Consider the following 21,957-nt stretch of genomic DNA (forward strand, 5'->3'; position numbering starts at 1 on the left):
CTCAATCTCATAGGAATTTATATTTTATATAAATATAATAAAGGGCTGGGGATGTGGCTTAGTGGTTAAGCACCCCTGGGTTCAATCCCCAGTACAATAAATAAGGTCAAATCAATAAAAAATTCAATGAGGAAATTTTCAGGAGATATATATATATATATATATATATATATAAAATCTTAGGAATCACAGGTTACATAATTTTTATATGAAGAGGTCCTAGAACTAAATTAGCACATTTCAAAAAAGTAAAATTGACAAAATTTATGTTAAAATTAGATACAGTCTCAACCTTAATGTCTTCATGGAGTTGAATGATGATCCCATTAAAGGAATCTGGAATAGGGTGTGAGCTCTTCCTTGAATGTAAAACACTAAGTGATCCCTCATGCTAGTTTACCCCTGCAGATTTTAATATGAAGTGGATGGAAGTTATTATAAACTGAAATTGAACAATTATAAGTCAACATCTCCTTTCTCATATGAAAGCTAGTGTCACAAAACCATCTACTCGGGCTGGGGATGTGGCTCAAGCGGTAGCGCGCTCGTCTGGCATGCGTGCGGCCCGGGTTCGATCCTCAGCACCACATACCAACAAAGATGTTGTGTCCGACGAGAACTAAAAAATAAAACATTAAAAATTCTCTCTCTCTCTCTCTCTCTCTCTCCCTTCTCTCACTCTCTCTTTAAAAAAAAAAAAAAAAAAAAAAAAAAAAAAAAAAAAACCATCTACTCCACGCTCATCTCAAAACGAATTTAATTACACAGAAGTAGCATTAAAAGACAAGTCACCCTGCAGTCCTTTCCCCTTGGCAGTGCCCTCTTGGCTTCTAGGGGTCAGACCGGCCCTCGGGGCTCCTGGTTTCCTCGGCCTCCCTGGCCAGCCTATCTGCCATTAGGGCCTCAGCCAGCTTCTTCCTCAGTTTCTTCACTTTCCACATCTGTCTCCGGATGTCTGCACTAGTTACCGGTTGACTGTGGAAAGATGGTGAGTGACGAAGACCCCCTCCTGGAATCATTCCTCTCCCACATGGAGGCTGGCCAGCAGGTTCCAGGAAAGGGTGTGGGCCCCCAGCACCAGCTGGGCCCTCAGATTCACCGGGATTTCCCATTTCGATTATGTTTAATGCATGCATAAAATCAAATGAACTTAAAAGTTCTCCTCCACTGTCACTGGCCTGGAGCCCCTGCAACCTCCTGAATCCACAGAGTTGCCGGGGTTTCTGTAGCCCCTGCTCTCTCTGACTGCACTTGACCACGTTGCTAGGGTGGGAAGATATTCGAGTCACCGGGCTCTGGAAGATGCAGCTGGTCAATCTCATCGGAAGAGCAGAACCTACACCAGCTCTCCGCTTGGCCTTGGTTTCGTGGACTTCCAGGTCCCTCTGTACAGTCGGGGGCATCATATTTCGTTTGAGTTTTCCCTTTAAAAACAAAATGTGAAATTTGAGCAAAATGCAGGATAAAGACCTACCATAAGCTGTGACAGTCAAGCCAAAGTGACTCCATTTTGCTTAGCAACTCCATTTTGTAAAATAGAAAGGTCATGACTGGGGCAAGTTGTTCTTTTCCTTTGGCTATAGAAACCCTTAAGAACACGGAGCTATCTAACAGGGCTCCGTTTCTGTAACTAGGGTAACGGGGCTGTGATTCTGTAACTGGGGTGACTGGGCTGTTACTGGTTAGGCTTCCCGCCACCTGACTGCACTCTCCCGCTTCTGTGACCTGGCTTGCTTGCATTGGCTGGACCCCCAAGCATCCCTTTTGTGGTTTTCAGGCTTAAAAGGAGCGCCTTGCAATTGTTCAGGGCTGATCAAGGAACAGACTTTATGCTCCCCATCAGTTGCCACTGGTGTCTTCAATAAAGGCTTGATTTAATTATGTGAGTGGTCTGGAAGTCAATTTACAAAACCCCGGATATTGGATCTCCCAACCGCTCTCCCCAACCACCACCACCACCAGAGATGCATCGTGATCTTCTGAAAAGTTTGTTAATACTCAGGTTTCAAGTAGGTCTGGGGTGGGCAGGGGTGGGGGGTCCCAGAAATTGCATCTTTATGAGCTGCTGCTGGTACAGACTGAGAACCAGAACCTGGAACATGGTCCAGCTGATATGGGTCAAAGACAGCAAGCTCAAGGTCACTACCCATGCCAATTACCGACTGTTGCCCTCATTGTCAAAGGATGTCACTCTTCTATTCCCTGTCACCCATCAGAGGCTAGTTCCCCTGACCCACCCTTATTGATAGAGAGGTATCACAAGTTTCTTTGTATGCCAAGACCTCAGATTCTCCAGTATCTTTTTGTTTTAGGCCACACCATCACCACACCATCACGCATTTCTGATTTTACACAAAGACCTCCACAAACAAACATCTTGATCCCATAAGAATTTTTTACTTCTCCCCTGGCTCTCCTCCTCCTCCTCCCTACTCATCTCCTGATAGACCCAACCTGATCTTTTATTAAAATTGGGAGCCATCTTGCCACAAAGCCATGAAAAGCTAATTTCGGCTTTACTATAAATTACTGCAAATTCTGAACCTGCTTGGAATGCCTGCCCGTGCCTTGAACTCACCCATGCCTGGCTCTCTGACCAGATAGCAGCCCTCTCTGAAACTTAGTGACACCTCATAAATATTGGCCTTCCCTGGCCAGACAACGACCCTCTCTGAGGCTCTAATGGTCCTCATAAATTCTGATGTTGGGGCCAGCAAAAAAAAGTAAACTACCATTAGTGCGATGCTTGTCAGAGTTCTGTTATCTGTAACCCCCCTTTTGTGTAACTTTCTGGGCTATAAAGCTGGGCTGTAGGAAAGGTGGGGCTGCTGTCTTGTTCCCGCCGTTTTGGGAGGGAAAGGCAGCCCGGCCAGTCAAAATAATAAGCTTGCTTTAATTTGATTTTAATTGGAGTCAGTGGTCTTTTCTTGCGTCCTGGTCTAACATTTTGGAGGCCCCAGCAAGATGACCCTACCCGACCAGACCACAAGACCAGACTGCTGGAAATTCTGCAGCTGGCCTTTACTCCAGGGCTCCAGGCTGGAGAGCCACTCTAGGGGGTGCGCAACTTGAGACGTTCCAAGGCCTCGGAGTGAGCCTTCGTCCCCGGAGCACTGCAATGAACTGCCGCACTAAAACTATCAGCAGGCACCTGGTGGAGGAGGCCTCCATAGGTAAGTGGTGCCTTTATAACATCTGGTATCTGGTTAAGGGAGATCTCTTCTGATGACAGAGAGGTGGCCTGGTGAGGCTCACATATACTCCTGTCTGGACAGTAACGCAAAATCATTCTGTCTTCTGTTCTGTTCTGTAGGGAATTCCTCTGGAAGGGTAGAGAGGTGCCGACGGGCATGCACGCACTCCTACCCCGGAGCTTTGGCAAGACGTTGCATTGCTCCTCTGTTTTTCTGTTTCGGCGCCGGGTTTCTGTTTTCTTGTGTTTTGTTCTGTGTTCTATATGTTTTTGTTTGTTTGTTTTTGTGCATTTTGTTGTGTGATTTCTGTGGTGAAAACTTAAGGATATTGGACGTGAAAATGGATAATAAAGCAAGGAAGCCTGACATCCCTTTGGACTGTGTTTTAAGGAACTGCGATGAACTTTACCCCCCTTTGTTAAGCAGGAGGAGAGAAGCCCCTGGCTGGCTGCTGGAGCACACCCACTGCAGAGGGCAATGCCTGCTGGGGACCTAAGAACTGAGTATCTCCCAGGTTAACAAGTGAGACTCCTTTAAAACCCCTTGTCCCTCCAGATCAAAGAGTCACAACCTTTGGGCAGAGTCTCCAGTGTTTCTCCTTTGTTAGCAAAGCAATAAAACTCCCTTTTTCTTTTTCTCAAAACCCTGTCCTCATTATTAAATTGGCATTAATTGGCTCTAAGGTCAGGAACCGAACTTTCAGTTACAAATTTTGATACCACCCCCCCCCCGGAACTTTTTGAGAGCTGACTACTGAAATGTTAGGAGATGGAGCGTGCTTGGGATGAATCCTGTAAGTAACAGGAGGGACTGAGGGACTCCCAGCAGCTACCGAAGCCCTGTTGCTTCGGGGAATTCCCTCCTTCCTTCCCTGCACTGTAAGGATTATGCCACCTCTGTCTTCTTAAAAAGAGAAAAAGAAAAAGGAGACACTTAATGCAGTAAAGTCACCATGGAGACCCTTGATTTTATATTTCAGGTTGCCCCTCTGTGAAAACATCTGGTCCCCTGTGGGGACATCTATGGTGCCACTGGTGTAGGAGATTTTTCTCTTATCTGCTCTGTTTTAAAGGTTTCTGTCTGTCAGCCATAGTCTGGAGCTCCTCTCTGTCTGTCCTGTGTCTTTGTTTCTGACCCTTTAAGACATGTGCAATAGTGTGTTGATATTATAAATTGTTTCTTGGGAATGATCTTGGCTGAATGTGTGTCTAAAAGATGATGTTTTATTATAACAATCTGGTATCTGAATGGGTTTTTGATGCATTGCACAATGCTGCAGTTAAAAGTTGGGTTTAGGTAATTGTTTAGTTTATGATTTCAGATAATTCATGCCAGGAACTTAAATACTTAGGATGGAAAACTAAAGAACTCTACTTCCAAGTTGCCAAGTAACTTCCCAATCATTAAGTCTTTTTTTCACCAATTTTGAATTGGGTAGCCTGGGAAAATGCTACTGTGTGTACCAGTGCATTAATTTGGACAAGGATAGTAAATCATAGTATGGTATCTGTTGACAAAACAAGATGTAAAGATATAAAATTTTGTGAATTGTATCTTAAACTTGTATCATAATTTTCAACATCGGAACCTGAAAATTATGACTTATGGTTAAAATGCCTTAGGCCTGAGGTGTCTGCTCAAAATAGCAGTTTTTCCCTGCTCCTTCAGACCTCAGCCAGGACTTATGTTGAAATGCAAATGAAAGAAGCCTGCAAGCTCAGTAGGAGACTGATCTGAGGCCTAAAAAAAAAAAAGAAGTAAATTGTATGGTATTTACTAATTAATGGCCAGTATTTTTTTCTAGTATTTTTTCCTTAGATTCTGGTTTTTTTTTTTTTTTTTTTTTTGAGCTCTTGATTTTGATCCTACAGACCTAGGTTAATGTTTTTCTGATCAGTCCTATCTTTGACCAACTGTGGAGTTTTTGAAACATTGCAATGGAGATTTCACCTGCGAAAAGTTACTAATGCCTTTACTATTGTTATGTGTGCACACTTTTGTTATGTGTTTTATGTCTATATATACATATGTCCGTATATCATATATATGATATACAAATTAACATATATAAGGAGCGCTCATAAAAACAAATTTTAAAAAATGGATCCAAAGATCTTTAATTCATTTGATTTAAATGGTTCAATTTAAATTGGATAAACAGATAAAAATAAATGTCTTTAAATTTAAGCTTACAAGTTTTTCTAGGTGTTCAAAAAACTCATAAAATATTAATGTCTATAAAATGTCTAATATGCCTTGGTTCTAGGACTTTTCCTTCAAAAAAAAAATGGTTTACACTGTTCAATACATTTGTCTAATATTTTGATAAATAAGTAAAGTAAATTTGATATGGGATTACTCATTCATGAGTACTTTTGTTAGATATCTGATTGATTTACTAAGGTCTGTATAAGTTTGTACTAAAGTCTGTATAAGATTGTAAAAATCAGTCATGTGTTAAAGAGACAAAAATTTCTTAAAACATAAGTTTACCCATAACATTGTGTTTATTAAGTTTTATTTTTTTCTAGAGCAAGCAACCATAAAAATTAAACAACTGGTTAAATAAGAACTGTTATTTTAGAGCACTGTACTGCCATTTCTTTAAAAGCTAAACTTGGTTAATGTAGAAACATCAATGTAATTGTGATGCTATTAATGTGCTCATATCTTCCAGGTATACAAGTCTGTAAGGTAGAAACTTTGAAAGAGCATTATATCAAGCTGGTGTTCGGAAGTTGTATGGTAAAAAATATATTGGGGATTTATTTACCTGTTATCAATAAGATATGTAAAGTTTTATGTTACTTCTTACATTGGGGAACAATTTAAATGTATTTTTAAGTTAATGAGAGCCTAATCTATGTAAAGGTTAAAAACTTTCAGCCTTTCTTTAATTCATGTTTTAAATGTGATATCACATGGTGTTAGCTAATGTTCATGTGACCTCAAACAATTTATGTAAACTTTGTAAAATGATATTTAAAAATGCAAAGATCAGCTTTAGAACTAAAACACTTAAGATTTATAAAGAGCCCTGCCTTACCTGAGATGAGGCTCTGTGTCCCATCTTACTACATGTGAGAATGACTATGAAAGCAGTAAGCCAGATTTTAGTTCATTTAAAGTTATGTTCAAAAGTTTGTTTTTTTGTTTTTGTTTTTTTTCTGTCAAGATTACTAGGATCTCAAACAGGGGATATAATGTATAACTCAGCCAAAAATTCAGGGTAGCTGTTACACGAACTAAGTGTTTTTACTCTTGTTAATTTTATTTTGTAATTTCCTTATAAGTGATCTAAAGATTCCCTGTTAGTGTTTTACAGAAGTGTTGCTTTAAGAACACAACATAGGTTAGTTTGAGATAATAAGCCATCATCAAGACAGATAGGATAATACAGATCCCAATTAATAAAAAGATGAATAATTATAAAGTTATAGACATTAAAGCCCAGTACTCTTAATATAAGGCTGTTAAAATTTATTTGCTGGATGTTTAAGATTAAGTTTTAAAATTAAAGTTAAATTAAAAGGGCCAGAAAAACCAATATTTGGCTCTTGCCCTCTGAGTCAGTCTGAATCCAGGGAACAGGGGACTTCTCTAAAGAGCTTTGCAACTCTGGGCCACTTAACCTCCTGATCAGGGAGACTAATGAGACCACTGGAGAACAGAAAGCCAATCAGTGCATTTGCTATGAAGAGGAGGGTCATCAGAGAAGGGAGACATCCCTGATGCTTCCGAGGGAAGCCACATGGTCAAGCAAGACCTAGACCCATCCTACCGCAAATGGCACTAGCAGAACTGAGAAGTTTCCCCAGGAATGACTCCCATAAAAGCTCAGCTGACTGTTAACAATAGATAGAAACAAAAGTCAGTTTGACTGCTTCATCTCAAACACTTAGCAAAGACATTAAAACCAAAATACAGCCATTCCTGGGAATTTTAAATAATAATAATAATGATAATAATAATAATAATAATAATAATTTAAGGTATACACTTTATGTTAGCCTCCCAAAATAAGTAAGACTGGAGGCTACAAAGAAGGATTCTCAGACAGAAATGCCTGATAACTATAAAAAGAGACTATCAAGAGGAGCTGCCAGAGACAGAAGTTTTTAGTTTAAGGCCTACAGATATTCCTAACCTACACAGGTAGGCTTCGTGTTTGCTAGTATGATTATCCAGCCCTGAGTAACAGAATTAAAGGTTTCTCTATTAGACACAGAGCTCATACTAGTAAAAGAATTTTGCAAGATCAGATGACATTAAATTATTAAACTGTATCTTATGGGGAAGGACATCTGTAACACTAAAAGTTAAATGTTAAATTTACAGGCCTGATAACTGGGAAGGTTAAAGCCTGGTGAGGGAACTTCTATACAGTGACATGTTCCAGCTGCTGCAACATTTACTCAGTACTCATGGTTTTTGTTTCTCTCATAGAAGCACCCATCCCCAGATGTGACTTTACAACCTGTTCCTCCCCAACCAGACTTCAAACCGAACTGACTTCTAAAAGGCAACTCATGTCCCTCACGCCATGCCCCCTCACGTCACCCTCTCTCAGCTCAGAAGAAGCCAAAATGAGTGACGCCTCTCTTCTTACAACAATGGAGCCAAAAATAAATAGATTATCAATATAAGTAATTAATTAAGTCAGGTAAAATCAGGGAGACCGGTTTTGGGTGAGTTCTAAAAATCTGGAGACTGTTACCTGAGGGATTAAAATTCCCTCAGTGCTCTTCCCCTACCCTATCAAAAATTTGAAAGGGACACATAAGAAAAGGGGGGAATGATAGACCCAACCTGATCGTTTATTAAAATTGGGAGCCATCTTGCCACAAAGCCATGAAAAGGTAATTTCGGCTTTACTATAAATTACTGCAAATTCTGAACCTGCTTGGAATGCCTGCCCGTGCCTTGAACTCACCCATGCCTGGCTCTCTGACCAGATGGCAGCCCTCTCTGAAACTTTAGTGACATCTCATAAATATTGGCCTTCCCTGGCCAGACAACACCCTCTCTGAGGCTCTAATGGTCCTCATAAATTCTGATGTTGGGGCCAGCAAAAAAAAAAAAAAAAAAGTAAACTACCATTAGTGCGATGCTTGTCAGAGTTCTGTTATCTGTAACCCCCCTTTTGTGTAACTTTCTGGGCTATAAAGCTGGGCTGTAGGAAAGGTGGGGCTGCTGTCTTGTTCCCGCCGTTTTGGGAGGGAAAGGCAGCCAGGCTGGTGGAAATAATAAGCTTGCTTTAATTTGATTTTAATTGGAGTCAGTGGTCTTTTCTTGCGTCCTGGTCTAACACTCCTTTCTCACCTACCAAGACACTTCATGCTTCTCAGAAGTTAATCCCATCTCATCTGCTCTCCTTCCACGTGCTCCCACTGGGCACTCCCCAGGACTCTGCTGGGAAACTCCCACCAGCATCAGCTGGGATCTGACCTGATGCTGAGGCCCAGTGCTCTGACCACTGAGGAACCCCTGAGTGACGAAAGCAAAGACTCCAGGCCCCCAGGTGAGCTGAGTACCTCCACAAACAACCCGCTCCTCCTCGCATGGCGGCTGGCCAGCAGGTTCCAGGAAAGGGTGTGGACCCCCAGCACCAGCTGGGCCCTCAGATTCACCCTAGCTGTTGGGATGACCGGCCTGCCGCGCCACCACACCACCGCGCCACCGCGCGCCCTCCCAAGACTCTTGATTGCATGGAGAGGCCACGTGGAGTGGTGTCCGTGGTACCCGCACAAGGATCAAATCGCCTAACAGGGCTCTCCTTAGCCCAAAGCCCCAGGGGTAAGCCATGCACGCCTGCATCTTGAATTTTACTCTGCAAAATTCAAGCTGAGCACCTCCCAAATAACTTCCATAAGGTCTCATCTGGTTTTCAGAACAACTGCCCGTGAACTTGAGGGCGTTCAGACGGAAGGAAGCAGAGGCACGCTCTTGCGCTCGCTGCGGATTCTGTACTCACCACAAAGTTCTGGCTGCGAAACCAGTTTGCCGCAGGCTCGCCCATGGCCGCAGAGTCGATCCTGTGGGCTCCGCTCCCGAGACGCACGGGCCTGGCTCTGGCTCGCCGGGAAGTGAAGCGACTTCCTCATGAAGGTCCCCTTTCACAGAGGAAGAGTGGATAAGTCAATCAGTGGTAACCAATTGGCGGGTAAGAGGATCAGTGGTGACCCAGCCATTGGGCAATCCACAGATGACAGCCTTTCTGGTTGTAGGATTTGAAGTCTTCTTAAAATCTTATCAGAAACAAAAAAAGCGCAGTTACTGACACTATCCGACAATGGTGGTAGATGAAAGACTTTAATATATTCATGAAGGGAGAGAATAATGTGAAGTTAATGTCAGAATTTTATTTTATTGGAATTGTAACAGTTTTAATTGAAAAACATTTTATTGTGAGGTACTGTGTGATGTTTTTATTTACATATACATTAAGATTCATTTACACATACATTAAGATTCCCTTGAGGAGAAGACCATCAGAGATCACATGCCCCAGCCCTGAAAGAGGGGGAACTGCCTCAAATCCCCACCTCGGATGACATCTCCCTGCTTCACGAGCCTCAGTCCGGCCGGGCTAGCTTTGGCGAGGGGACGGAGCCAGATCAGGAACAAGTTCCAGTTCCAGTTTATCATCCAACACCTAGCCAGACTCGGCTAGCAACTCAGCTAACTGAAGAGGAGCAAATTAGGATAGCTCAAAGAATAGGCCTTATACAGCATCTGCCTAAAGGAGCTTATGACCCTGGAAGAGATGGATCCGGAAAAAAAAAAGATCCGGAGTGTGTGATCTGTATGATGGACTTTGTTTATGGGGACCCAATTCGATTTCTGCCGTGCATGCACATCTATCACCTGGACTGTATCGATGACTGGTTGATGAGATCCTTCACGTGCCCCTCCTGCATGGAGCCAGTCGATACAGCACTGCTCTCATCCTATGAGACTGATTGAGCCAGGGTCTCTCGTCTGACTTCAAGTGAACCATCATTTTTGGTGGTTTTGATCTTTCGTCACTGAGCCCAAAGAGCCAGGGATTAGGAAGTAAGATCATGCACAAAAAGTTTCCTAAAAATTCCTGGATGGCTGCAGATGTTGAGGAAAGTATGTGATATTTTAGAAACTTAGGGGGGGAAAGTAGGATGGTATTTTTTTGTAAAGCCTTGACCCAGTGTTTAAGAATATAATTGTATTTAGACCTTGTTATTGCTCCAGTACATAGGAATTGTATAAAGTGTTAAAGCAACTGTATATGTTTAAATTGTGTGTGTTGAAGATTAGGAAAAAAAGATAGAGGTTATTTTTCCTAAATGAAATAACTTTCTTCTCTCCACCAAATTTTTTTCTGAAGTTAATGGCATTTGGGTCAAGGTTTTATTAAAAGCTACATTTTATAACACTGGCACCAAAAAAAAAGTAGTTTTAAGCTTGTTTGAACAGTTCTTTTTTTCCATTGGAAATGGAATTCATTGCCTTAGGTCTTTTTAAATAGTGTATTATCGTTGGGGCTGGCTCTACGCTTGAAAACCAGTTTATTTATAATCTGTTGTAAATGCTATATTCTGTTTGCAGTTAGGAAATGCAGAATTTTAAGTGATCTCCTAGCTTGTAAGCAAACTGAGATGCACTATCCCTTTTCTATGTAAAAATGAGTTAATGTGTCAATAAATCAACTCAGCAAGGTGGGTTTGATATTACCCTTTCCTATGTGTTTTATCTAATTCTTTTGGTTGTTAATATGGTGATAAATGAAAGTCAAGGTAAATTTTAAATATTAAGATTTCCGATTTATGGAGCTTGAATTATGCCACCATGCTTATGTAAAAATGAAAGTGGCACCATGGTAAAACTTAATGAGAAGTAGTTTCTCAGTTGTAATAATTTTGATTTCTCTTTCTTGTGATCTCTCCTTCCCTGGTGTCTTGAACCACAGCAAAAGGATACTGCATCTCTCATTACTATAGTGATGAGGTTATTAAAGTTATATAAACACATCTCAGTCTATGTTTCTTTGAAAGGTATCTGTTAAGTCCTGCTAGGTGATTGACAAGACTAAGTAGTGAGAATAAAGGTAAATGTGATTCATGTTTTACACACAAATGCAGAATTTTATAACCACATGACTTCATAGTTGGGATCTCAAAAAAGGAATTTCTCCTTTAATTTTTCTTGCAGTTAATGTAAGAATACTCTAAATCTCTAAGCTTCTGAAGTGTTAGAGGTAGAGATGGTCTAGTAAAGATGTAGTAGTAATGTTTATCCATTTAGCATGTGTTTATTTTTCCTTATGTACTCAAGGTGATTTATTTGTTCAGCTCAGTGATATTACAGCTAAAAAACATTCATTAGCAAAAGGAGAAGCAGTCTACACCTAACAGAGGAATCAGAAATGTTTCTTATTTTTGTTGAGTTGAATGTTTGACTCTAACACTTTTCAACATACAAAACATAAGTTCCTTAAAGATTCTTCATAATTGTATTATAGAAGAATTTAGTATGTCATAAATAATTAATTTGACATTCAACTGTAGTAGCCATATGTTGTTTGATTTCCTTATGAGCACCATGATGGAAACACTCAAATGAATTTGAGAAAAATTGGAAGAAATTAGATTATCGGGTTCTGTTAAATTGTTAATGTATCTTGCTTAAATTTGTTCATTAATTTATATCCATCTGATTATATAAAGTAAATTTGGAGGAAACAGCTGAAGTTGTGCAATATTTTCAGTGATAATTACTTTTTGTTCTTATGTTTTCTACTTAAAACATGATGTCTATGTTATCCAGTATTATAGTCAGACCTTCTTTTCTAGATTGTCAGAATTGCTAAATGAACTTTTTTTTTTAAATCAGTTTCCATGTTGATTTTAGTCTTTCTTTATTATAAGGCTTCTTTCACAGAAGTTTGGTAATATTGAAGGCACTGGTATTGAACAGAATGATTTTGGGGGCACTTTGTATTCTTTGACTTTGTTTTCCACATACCATGTTAAAATCCATCAATTGTGGCTTTTACTGAGTTGTTAAATAAAGTTATAATACAGCTGTAAAAAGAAAAAAAAGATTCACTTGAGCTAATTAACATATCACCTCATCAACTTATTAATATCAGCATTTTAAATTTGCTTTCATTTTCTCCCACTATTTAAACATTTTTATAAACATTTTTATAAACATTTAAACATTTATATAAAAATTTTGGCCAGGCCCAATGATGTATGCCCATAATCCCAGCAGCTCAGGAGGCTGAGGCAGGAGGATCATGAGTTCAAAGCCAGCCTCAGCAATGGGAGGCACTTAGCAACTCATTGAGACCCTGTCTCTAAATAAAATACTGTGATAGTAAAAGCAAATGTGACTCCATTTTGTTTTATGACTTCATCCTGTAAAACAACCATGCCAAGTAGAAGGGTCAAGACTGGGGCAAGATGTTCTTTTCCTTTTGCTATAGAAACCTTTAAGAACACAGAACTACCTGTGGGGCACTGTTTCTGTCACTAGGGTAACAGGGCTCTGTTTCTGTAACTGGGGTGACTGGGTTAAGCTTCCTGAAAGGAAAGTGACCACAACACTCAGAGCAACCAAGAGATGGTTATTGTAGCAGTGAAAAGAGGAGAGGGGAGGGGAGGGGAGGAGGAAGGAGAGAGAGAGCAAGAGAGAAAGAGAGAGAGAGAGCAAGCACAAGAGATGGGGCCCCTGCAGGAGGGAGTCTTTATAGTCCAAATCTAATGGGGTCTCTGGGTCTGCAAGCTGCCTTGTTGGCACACAAGGGGGTTAAGAGTTTGGCCTTGAGTGGCGGGTTGAGTATTCAGCCTTGAGCGGGGGCTTGGGCGTTTGGGCTTGAAGCAAACAGGAGATAAAGAACCAGACAGAGGGTTTGAGTGGCCAGGTCATCCTGCAGCTAACTTTGTTTGGCATGCCCTGCAGACAGCTTACTCAGACAGCTGTCCTGCACCTAACACTTCCCACTGCTCGACTTCGCTCTCCCACTTCTGTAACCTGGCTGGCTTGCATTGGCTAGACCCCCCAAACATCCCTTTTGCGGTTTTCAGGCTTATAAAGAGCGCCTTTGCAATTGTTCAGGGCTGAGCAGGGGAACAGCTTTATGTTCTGGTCAGTCCACCGCCATCAGTGTGCTTCAATAAAGGCCTGATTCGATTATACATGAGTGGCGTGAGTGGTCTGGAAGTCAGTTTATGAGACCCCGGGACAAAGCTTTAACTATAACAATACAAAATAGGACTGGGGATGTGGCTCAGTGGTCGAGTGCCCCTGAGCTCAATCCCCAGTGCCAAAAAAAATGTCTATGTACATAAATTTCCACACAACACTGGTTAATAAGAAAAATGCTACTTAAATATTTATCCATAAAATATCCAAAATAGTCATTAACAGATCTATAGAATATATTTACAGTTGTCAAAATTGCTATTTCTTGCACATTTCATGTAATTGATGGTAAATTAGAGACTATTCCAAACATACTCTTTCTCCACCCTTTGGTTTAACTAATTAAACCCTGAGGCACTTGACCACTGAGCCACACCCCAGCCATTTTTATTTTTTCATTTTGAGTCAAGGTCTCACCTACTTGCTGAGGGTTTAAATTTCTGCCTCAGCCTCCCAAACTGCTGGGATTAAAGGCGTAGTCACCACACCCGGCTTTACATACATAATACAAACACTTCCACCACCTACCCCCAAATGCCCTTACACTTCCCACTGTCTCACCCTTGGCTTTTGTATACCGTTGTCAGGCATTTTAACTCTACAGAGCTTTTGATTTCTTTGAGGCATTTCTGATATTGTCCCATAAAACAGTGTTCATTTGTAATTATCTGTATATCATCCTTTCTGATCCTCTTCATTCCTTCCTGTCTTTATCTGGAATTATTTTCCTTTGAACTGAAGAACTCACTCTAGATTGTGCTTCATTCCAACACACACAACCTGTCAGGTTAATCTCATTCCCCTGTTCTTCCCCTTTCCTCCTCCTGCACCCTCTCCCTAATCCCCTCGAGATTTGGGTGGGTTTTGTTCTTTGAGTTGAACCCAGAGCCTCATGCATTCTGGGAACTCACTCTACCACTGAGCTACTTACTCCACAGTCTCCCACTTTTTTCTAATTCAAGGCCGCTAACAACAAAATTATTTGGGTTAAATTTTCTTCAGGTAACTGTATTTGGGGGCAACATTCCTGCTCGGGAGAGACTTCTGTTCTGATGAGATTGCTTTTAGCATTTTAAAAATGGCCCTCCAGCCAGTCTTGGTGCGGGCCTACATTCCTACAACTTGGGAGGCTGAGGCAGAAGGATCTCAAGTTTGAGGACAACCTCCGCAATTTAGCAAGACCCTGGCTGGGAGGTAGCTCAGTGGTACAGCATCCCTGGGTTCAATAGCCAGAGCCACACACACCATGGATTGTTATCCATTTTATTTTAAATGTTTATCGATAATGCTTATCAAAAATCTTTCTAATTCTCAGTCTGGGGATACAGCCGAGTTGATAGAGTGCTTGCCTCACGTGCACAAGGCAATGGGTTCAATCCCCAGCACCACAAAAAGAAAAAAGAAAATCTTTCTCGTTCTCCTTGGTTTTTAGACCTTGATAGAGTCCATTACTGCTTCCTCTGTTTCCCTTGCGTCTGGGACGTGGCAGTGACTGTGTTGATGTCTTGTTTCCATCTGCAGCCTGCTTGTACAATTTCATTTCTGATATCCATTCTTCCCCCAAGTTCCCTCTACTCCCTTCCCCCAAGTTCCCTCACATCCCACCGGGTTACCAGTCACTCCATCCTGAGTCTCTCCAGTGTTGTTTACTGTAGCATATTTGTTGTTACACTGCCTTACAATGTAGTAGTCCAGCCTCAGGCTGGGTTCAATCTTTTAAAAATTTACGGCGAGATACTATTATACACATGTCGGTTTTGTGAAAATTTAAAAAAAGAAATAAAAACAGCAATCCCAAATGCTGAGAAGGTTCCAGAATGATCAGATCATTCTTATAAAGCTAGTGGGAGTTTAAATTAGTAAAACCACCTTGAAAACTGCTTGGCAGTATCTGTGAAAGTGGGTCACAGGTCCACCGGGCTCCCTGCACCGTGTGCTTGCTCCAGTTCAGCCACAGTGTGGAACAGCCCTGGGCTGTAAGTGAAATTGTGCTTATCAGGAAGAGAATGGACAAGTCCCGTGGTATCTGCAACAGGAAGAACCCACACAGCAAGAATTCACCAATAGCACTGCCACATCACTAGGAGGAACCTCACAACCCGGTATCAATGCACACGTGGCCATGGGATCCCGTGCACATAGAGAAGGGCAAGGTAGATCCATGGGCTACTACAGGACAGGGCACCCATGTTGGAGGCGGGACAGGGTGGCAGGAAAAGCACCTCTGGTAAAGCTGATATTCTGCTCATGGATTCAGGGTAGGGCACAGGAGAGTAGGCAGCGTGTGAACGTTTATGGTGGGCTACATGTTTGGTGGTGGTGTTTTTTTTTTGTTTTGTTTTGTTTTGTTTTACTTCTCCACAAATTATATTTCAGTAATAATCTGGGGAAGAAAAGAGAGGTAGAAATACATAATCGGATGGACATCGTGCCACAATCACTATTCGAGAACAAAACCACCTGGGAGCCGTGATGCTGTATTTGTTAAAATATTCCATACCTGCATTTTATTAGGAAGGAGAGGAGAAAAGTTTTAGATTCCTACCCACAAGGAAGAAATCGTACTTAACTTTTAGAAGTGGGAAGAGTCAGTGAAGATGAATTTTGCATTTGATTGAATGAACTTGTCTTTCTGGACTTTTGTATGGAACGCTCATCTACGTGAAATCAGACACCAAATGTATGGGAATTTCCGTGCCCTGAAGACTCCCACGTCCGCATTCAGTTCTGCAAAGGCTGAGAGCGCTTCCCCACTTTGGTTGAACCCAGGGCCTCATGCAGGCTGAGCAAGTGCTCGCCCATGGAGCTACACCCCCAGCCGGCGCCCAGAGCATTTTTAAAACTGCTAAATAGTATTTTGTAGGAGGCCTTTGATGTAGACTGGGTACAACATGCCAAAGGAACGTAGAGTTCGATCCTAGGACCTGAGCTTCGGCTGGTGCGGAAGGAAGGCCCGTAGAAAGGTGTCAACGACTAGTCAAGCTGTCACCCATTGAGGGACTGACCACGCTGCAGCCATCCAGTTTCCTATGCCTCCTTCTTTCACAGAAACGCTGCTGGACCCCACGGTTGGCTGCAGTCCTCAGAACCTGCCCTGGTCCTGGAAGCTGCCTAATCTCTAATCTGTCTTGTTTTGCTTTGCTTCAATAGACCAATGAGATCTAGTAGAGTTTAAGAAATTTTCATGGGGGCGACTGGGGATTGAGTCCATAGGCAAACGCTCTATCACTGAGCTACATCCCCAGTCCTTTTTTATTTATTTATTTATTTTTATTTTTGAGGCAGGATATCACTGTGACCCAGACTGGTCTCCAACTTGGGATCCTCCTGCCTCAGCCTCCCAAGCAGCTGAGATTACAGGTGATTGCCACCACACCCAACCATGAATTTTCCTTTTAAGAATGCCTATGTTTAGAGGCTGGGGCTGTAGCTCAGTGGTGGAGCGCTCACCTTGCATGCGTGAGGCACCAGGTTAGATCCTCAGCACCACATAAAAAAAAAAAAAGATATGTGTCTTTTTTTTGAAAAAAAAATTGAAATTTTTCATTTCCACAGGTGGCTTTATACTTCCTGTGTGATATTTTAAATTAGTACCCATTTTAGTAGTTTGATGTAAATGAAGTGAGATTTAAAATACATAAAGAAACTTATAAAAGGTGTAGTGAGACCAGATTTCAAACTATACTACAGAGCAATAGTAACAAAAACAGCATGGTACTGGTACCAAAACAGGCGGGTGGACCAATGGTACAGAATAGAGGACACAGAGACTAATCCACAAAGTTACAACTATCTTATATTGGATAAAGGGGCTAAAAGCATGCAATGGAGGAAGGATAGCATCTTCAACAAATGGTGCTGGGAAAACTGGAAATCCATATGCAACAAAATGAAACTGAATCCCCTTTCTCTCGCCATGCACAAAAGTTAACTCAAAATGGATTAAAGAGATTGATATCAAATCAGAGACTCTGCATCTGATAGAAGAAAAAGTTGGCTCCGATCTACATATTGTGGGGTCAGGCTCCAAATTCCTCAATAGGACACCCATAGCACAAGAGTTAAAAACAGGAATCAACAAATGGGACTTAATCAAACTAAAAAGTTTTTTCTCAGCAAGAGAAACAATAAGAGAGGTAAATAGGGAGCCTACATCCTGGGAACAAATTTTTACTCCTCACACTTCAGATAGAGCCCTAATATCCAGAGTATACAAAGAACTCAAAAAATTAGACAATAAGATAACAAATAACCCATTCAACAAATGGGCCAAGGACCTGAACAGACACTTCTCAGAGGAGGACACACAATCAATCAACAAGTACATGAAAAAATGCTCACCATCTCTAGCAGTCAGAGAAATGCAAATCAAAACCACCCTAAGATACCATCTCACTCCAGTAAGATTGGCAGCCATTATGAAGTCAAACAACAACAAGTGCTGGCGAGGTTGTGGGGAAAAGGGTATACTTGTACATTGCTGGTGGGGCTGCAAATTGGTGCGGCCAATTTGGAAAGCAGTATGGAGATTCCTTGGAAAGCTGGGAATGGAACCACCATTTGACCCAGCTATTCCCCTTCTTGGACTATTCCCTAAAGACCTTAAAAGAGCATATTATAGGGATACTGCTACAATGATGTTCATAGCAGCACAATTCACAATAGCTAGACTGTGGAACCAACCCAGATGCCCTTCAATAGATGGATAAAAAAAAATATGGCATTTATACACAATGGAGTATTACTCTGCAATAAAAAATGACAAAATCATGGAATTTGCAGGGAAATGGATGGCACTAGAGCAGATTATGCTAAGTGAAGCTAGCCAATCCCTAAAAAACAAATGCCAAATGTCATCTTTGATATAAGGAGAGCAACTAAGAACAGAATAGGGAGGAAAAGCATGAGAAGAAGATCACCATTAAACAGGGATGAGAGAGGGGAGGGAAAAAGAGAAGGGAAATTGCATGGTAAAGGAAGGAGACCCTCATTGTTATACAAAAATTACGTGTAAGAGGAAGTGAGGGGAAAGGGGAAAAAAACAAGAGAGAAATGAATTACAGTAGATGGGGTAGAGAGAGAAGATGGGAATGGAGGGGAGGGGAGGGGATGGGGGATAGTAGAAGATAGGAAAGGCAGCAGAATACAACGGACACTAGTATGGCAGTATGTAAAAAAGTGGATGTGTAACCGATGTGAATCTGCAATATGTATACGGGGTAAAAATGGGAGTTCATAATCCGTTTGAATCAAATGTATGAAATATGATATGTCAAGAGCTTTGTAATGTTTTGAACAACTAATAAAAACAAAACAAAACAAAAAATAAATAAATAAATGGAAAATCAATTGAAAAAAAAAAAAGAAACTTATAAAATGCACCAAGCCCTTCCTGTCTGTGCATGTTGCTCCATGGAGTCAATCAACCGTGGATGGAAAATCTTCAGGGAAAAAGTTGCATCTGTATTGAACACGCTACATAGAATTTTTTCATATACTGTATCATCTAGGAAATAAGGACAACAGCTGTACACAGCATTTACATTGTATGAAGTATTATAAGTCATCTCTAAAGGCTTTGAAGCATGTGGGAAATGTGTGTGAGTTATGTGGAAATACCTCAGCATCTTCAGTAAGGGGCTTGAGCAGGGCGGATTTGGGTATTCATGGGGTCTTGGGGCCAATTTCTGGTGGATAGCAACACACGACTGTACTTCCCAGACGCCGACCCTTTACCTGTGCAGGTAACTGTGAGCTTAATGGCCTGAGACTGCTGCATGGACAGTGGCCCCACCTGAGCTGACTGAGCCATCCCCCGGGGTGATCCACCCACCCTGCTGGCCCACCCTTCTCCAATACGTGCCCAGCAGCCTCTCCATCTCCAGCCCATCCTCCCACCCTCCACGAGGCAAATATTCTCGGTTGAAGATAATCAATAAAGGGCTGGGGATGTGGCTCAAGCGGTAGCGCGCTCGCCTGGCATGCGTGCAGCCCAGTTCTATCCTCAGCACCACATACCAACAAAGATGTTGTGTCCGCCGAGAACTAAAAATAAATATTAAAATTCAAAAATAAATATTAAAATTCATTCTCTCTCTCTCTCTCTCTCTCTCTCTCCTCTCTCACTCTCTCTTTAAAAAAAAAAAAAAAGAAGAAGATAATCAATAAAAACTCTAAAGCTAAGGCCGGGCACAGTGGTGCACACCTGGGACCCCAGCAGCTCAGGAGCCTGAGGTAGGAGGGTCACAAGTTCAAAGCCAGCCTCGGCAAATGAGAGAGGCTGCTAAACAACTCAGTGAGACCCCGTCTCTAAATTAAATGCAAAACAGGGCTGGGGATGTGGCTCAGTGGTCGAGTGGCCCCAAGTTCAATTCCCTGGTACAACAACAACAACAAAAACACTTAAACTAGGATCATTCCCTTCTCAACTTCACATCTTCCAACTAAGGCTTCATATTCAAGGGGAAAAATGAAACTTTTTTTCCTTACCTGCATGAGCCTGGTTAGTCTTGACCCAGTGCTCAGCAGAGCGTCAGAAGTGTCATGAGGTAACCCCGGGGTGGAGGGTGGGAGGCTGTGCCCGCCCTGCAGGGACTCCCCACAGGATGCTGGCCCAGGAAGGGTGGAGAAACGCCTGACCTGCTCCTGATGACCCGGGGACTTGCAGTGTGCCGGCAAGGTCCCAGGGCCAGCAAGGGACTGGTGGCAACGTCACCAGAAGCCCACTTACCCAGGAGGGTTCCTGGGTACGACCTTTGCCGTTCACGGGGAAGAAGAACGTCTCCGGGGCCACCACCACGGTCCAGGTGCCTGAGCTCCAAGCCTGCTCTCAGCTCCTCTTCCCTCCGGGAACCCCCAGTGCCCGGGCGTGAATCCTTTCATACTAGGAGCGGATTCAGGTGGAACCCAGGAAGCCAGAGTTCTCACCTGACATCGTTTACCTTTAATTGGGATTAAGGCCCAGAAATCTAATCGTTCTCGACGAGGTGACTTTAACGGCTCTCCACCTGATTAGGATCACCAGGAGTTTTAGGACTACCACCCCCACAAATCCCGATCCCACTGGCGCCAGGTACAGCTTGTGTTACCAAACCCCAGTCTAGAAGTTCATCCCATGGAAAATCCAACATCCGAGAGACAAATGTGGGGGAGAAGGAAAAGTTTCCTCCAGGGGTCAAAGAATGGAGAAGTGGAGCCAGGAACAGGGCACGTGCCTGTAATCCCAGGGGCTCAGGAGGCTGAGGCAGGAGGATTGCTTTAAAGCCAGCCTCAGCAAAAGTGAGTCCCTAAGCAACTCAGTGAGACCCTGTCTCCAAATAAAATACAGAATGGGGCTGGGGATGTGGCTCCGCGGTGGAGTGCCCCGGTATACCGAAAAAGAAGGAGAAGTGGAAACCCGTCTGAGATATCAACTTTATTTGCTGATCGCCCCTCAATGAGTGGCCAAGCGCCACGGAGGATGGAGGTGCTCTCCATGAGGGGCGATGGGCCAATAAAGGGGAAGAGCATTCATGTCTCTTCTGGGAATAGGCAGAGAACTTCCAGAAACTCTGCACCACCCAGACTCCTTCCCTGGCCTGCGTTCTCAGTCAACACAGCGGGTATTTGTCCTTAGCAAGGACCAGGGAGGAGAGCAAGACGAGGCAAGGCTAGGGAAGTCAGCCCGTGTTATAAGTTTGGACAAAACGTTTCTCAAATGATTGACACGTCTCCACGCAGAGCTGACTACAGATCCCTCCTCTAGCTGGTGGCTGTAGGCTTGGACCTTGACTGACATGGAAGACACCTGGGCAGTTGGCAAACCTGGACGTATCCCAAGGTGCTTCAGAATGACTAAGGGAGGGGCTAAGAGAGCAGGATGCTGTCTTTTTGGGGGATAGAACCCAGGGGCATTCTACCACTGAGCCACATCCCCGGGCCTTTTTCACTGTTTTTATCTTGCGATGAGCACTCCCTAAGTTGCTGAGGCTGGCCTTGAACTTGTGATCTCCTGCCTCAGCCTCTTGAGTCACTGGTATTCCAGAACTCCAGGTTTTTCTAACGTAATTCAGGAAGGAGAAATTCTCTATCATTCTCGGGTTCCTCAAGCTTTGACGCACATACGAATAAAATGGTAAAATTTTATGATGTTTTTATTCGTGCATTACAACTATACATAACAGTGGGGTTGGCTGTGACATATCTATATATACATGTCAACTCCCCTTGTAAATCTCACTGGTCACCCTGGAAGCACCTTTATGAATTTCAAATATTCTCATCTTGGGATGGTTTGGGGTGGTCCCTTAGGAGTACATCCCTGCTCCGCGATTTAGGGTAACTCCAACTGTAGCCTCAGGATGTGGGAAAGGGGACATCCTCATACACTGCTGGTGTGGTAATCTACTCATGCAGCCAGTGGGGGAAACACTGGGTGTTTCTTCAAAAGCTAGAGTTCATATGACCCAGCTATCCCACCCCTTGGTGCAAACCCAAAAGAACTGAAAACACACGCCCAAACCAATCCTTGTGCACAAATGTTCAGAGCTTCTAATCATAAAAGCCAAAAGGTAGAAAGAACTTCCATCTGTAGATGAGT

General features: G+C 42.5%; 1 protein-coding gene and 1 pseudogene across 1 annotated transcript; one reads left to right on the top strand and one right to left on the bottom strand.

Moving 5' to 3' along the window:
- Positions 1 to 830: 830 nt before the first annotated feature.
- On the bottom strand, positions 831 to 9,213 carry LOC113198972 (methyl-CpG-binding domain protein 3-like 2B). The gene is made up of 2 exons (XM_026411856.1): positions 9,169 to 9,213; positions 831 to 1,424 (listed from the first exon to the last, which is right to left on the bottom strand). The coding sequence occupies exons 1-2, from the start codon at positions 9,211 to 9,213 to the stop codon at positions 831 to 833; spliced, it is 639 nt and encodes a 212-aa protein (XP_026267641.1).
- A 483-nt stretch (positions 9,214 to 9,696) lies between these two features.
- On the top strand, positions 9,697 to 10,406 carry LOC113198971 (RING finger protein 11 pseudogene; annotated as a pseudogene).
- The last annotated feature ends 11,551 nt before the right edge of the window (positions 10,407 to 21,957 follow it).

This window comes from Urocitellus parryii, chromosome 3 (genome assembly GCF_045843805.1).
Source record: "Urocitellus parryii isolate mUroPar1 chromosome 3, mUroPar1.hap1, whole genome shotgun sequence".
NCBI classification, from domain to species: domain Eukaryota; kingdom Metazoa; phylum Chordata; class Mammalia; order Rodentia; family Sciuridae; genus Urocitellus; species Urocitellus parryii.

Coding starts and splice junctions, on each gene's coding strand:
- LOC113198972 (XM_026411856.1), bottom strand. CDS start 9,213: ATGGGCGAGCCTGCGGCAAACTGGTTTCGCAGCCAGAACTTTGTG. Junction 1,425..9,168: donor TTCGCAGCCAGAACTTTGTG/GTGAGTACAGAA, acceptor TTGTTTTTAAAG/GGAAAACTCAAACGAAATAT.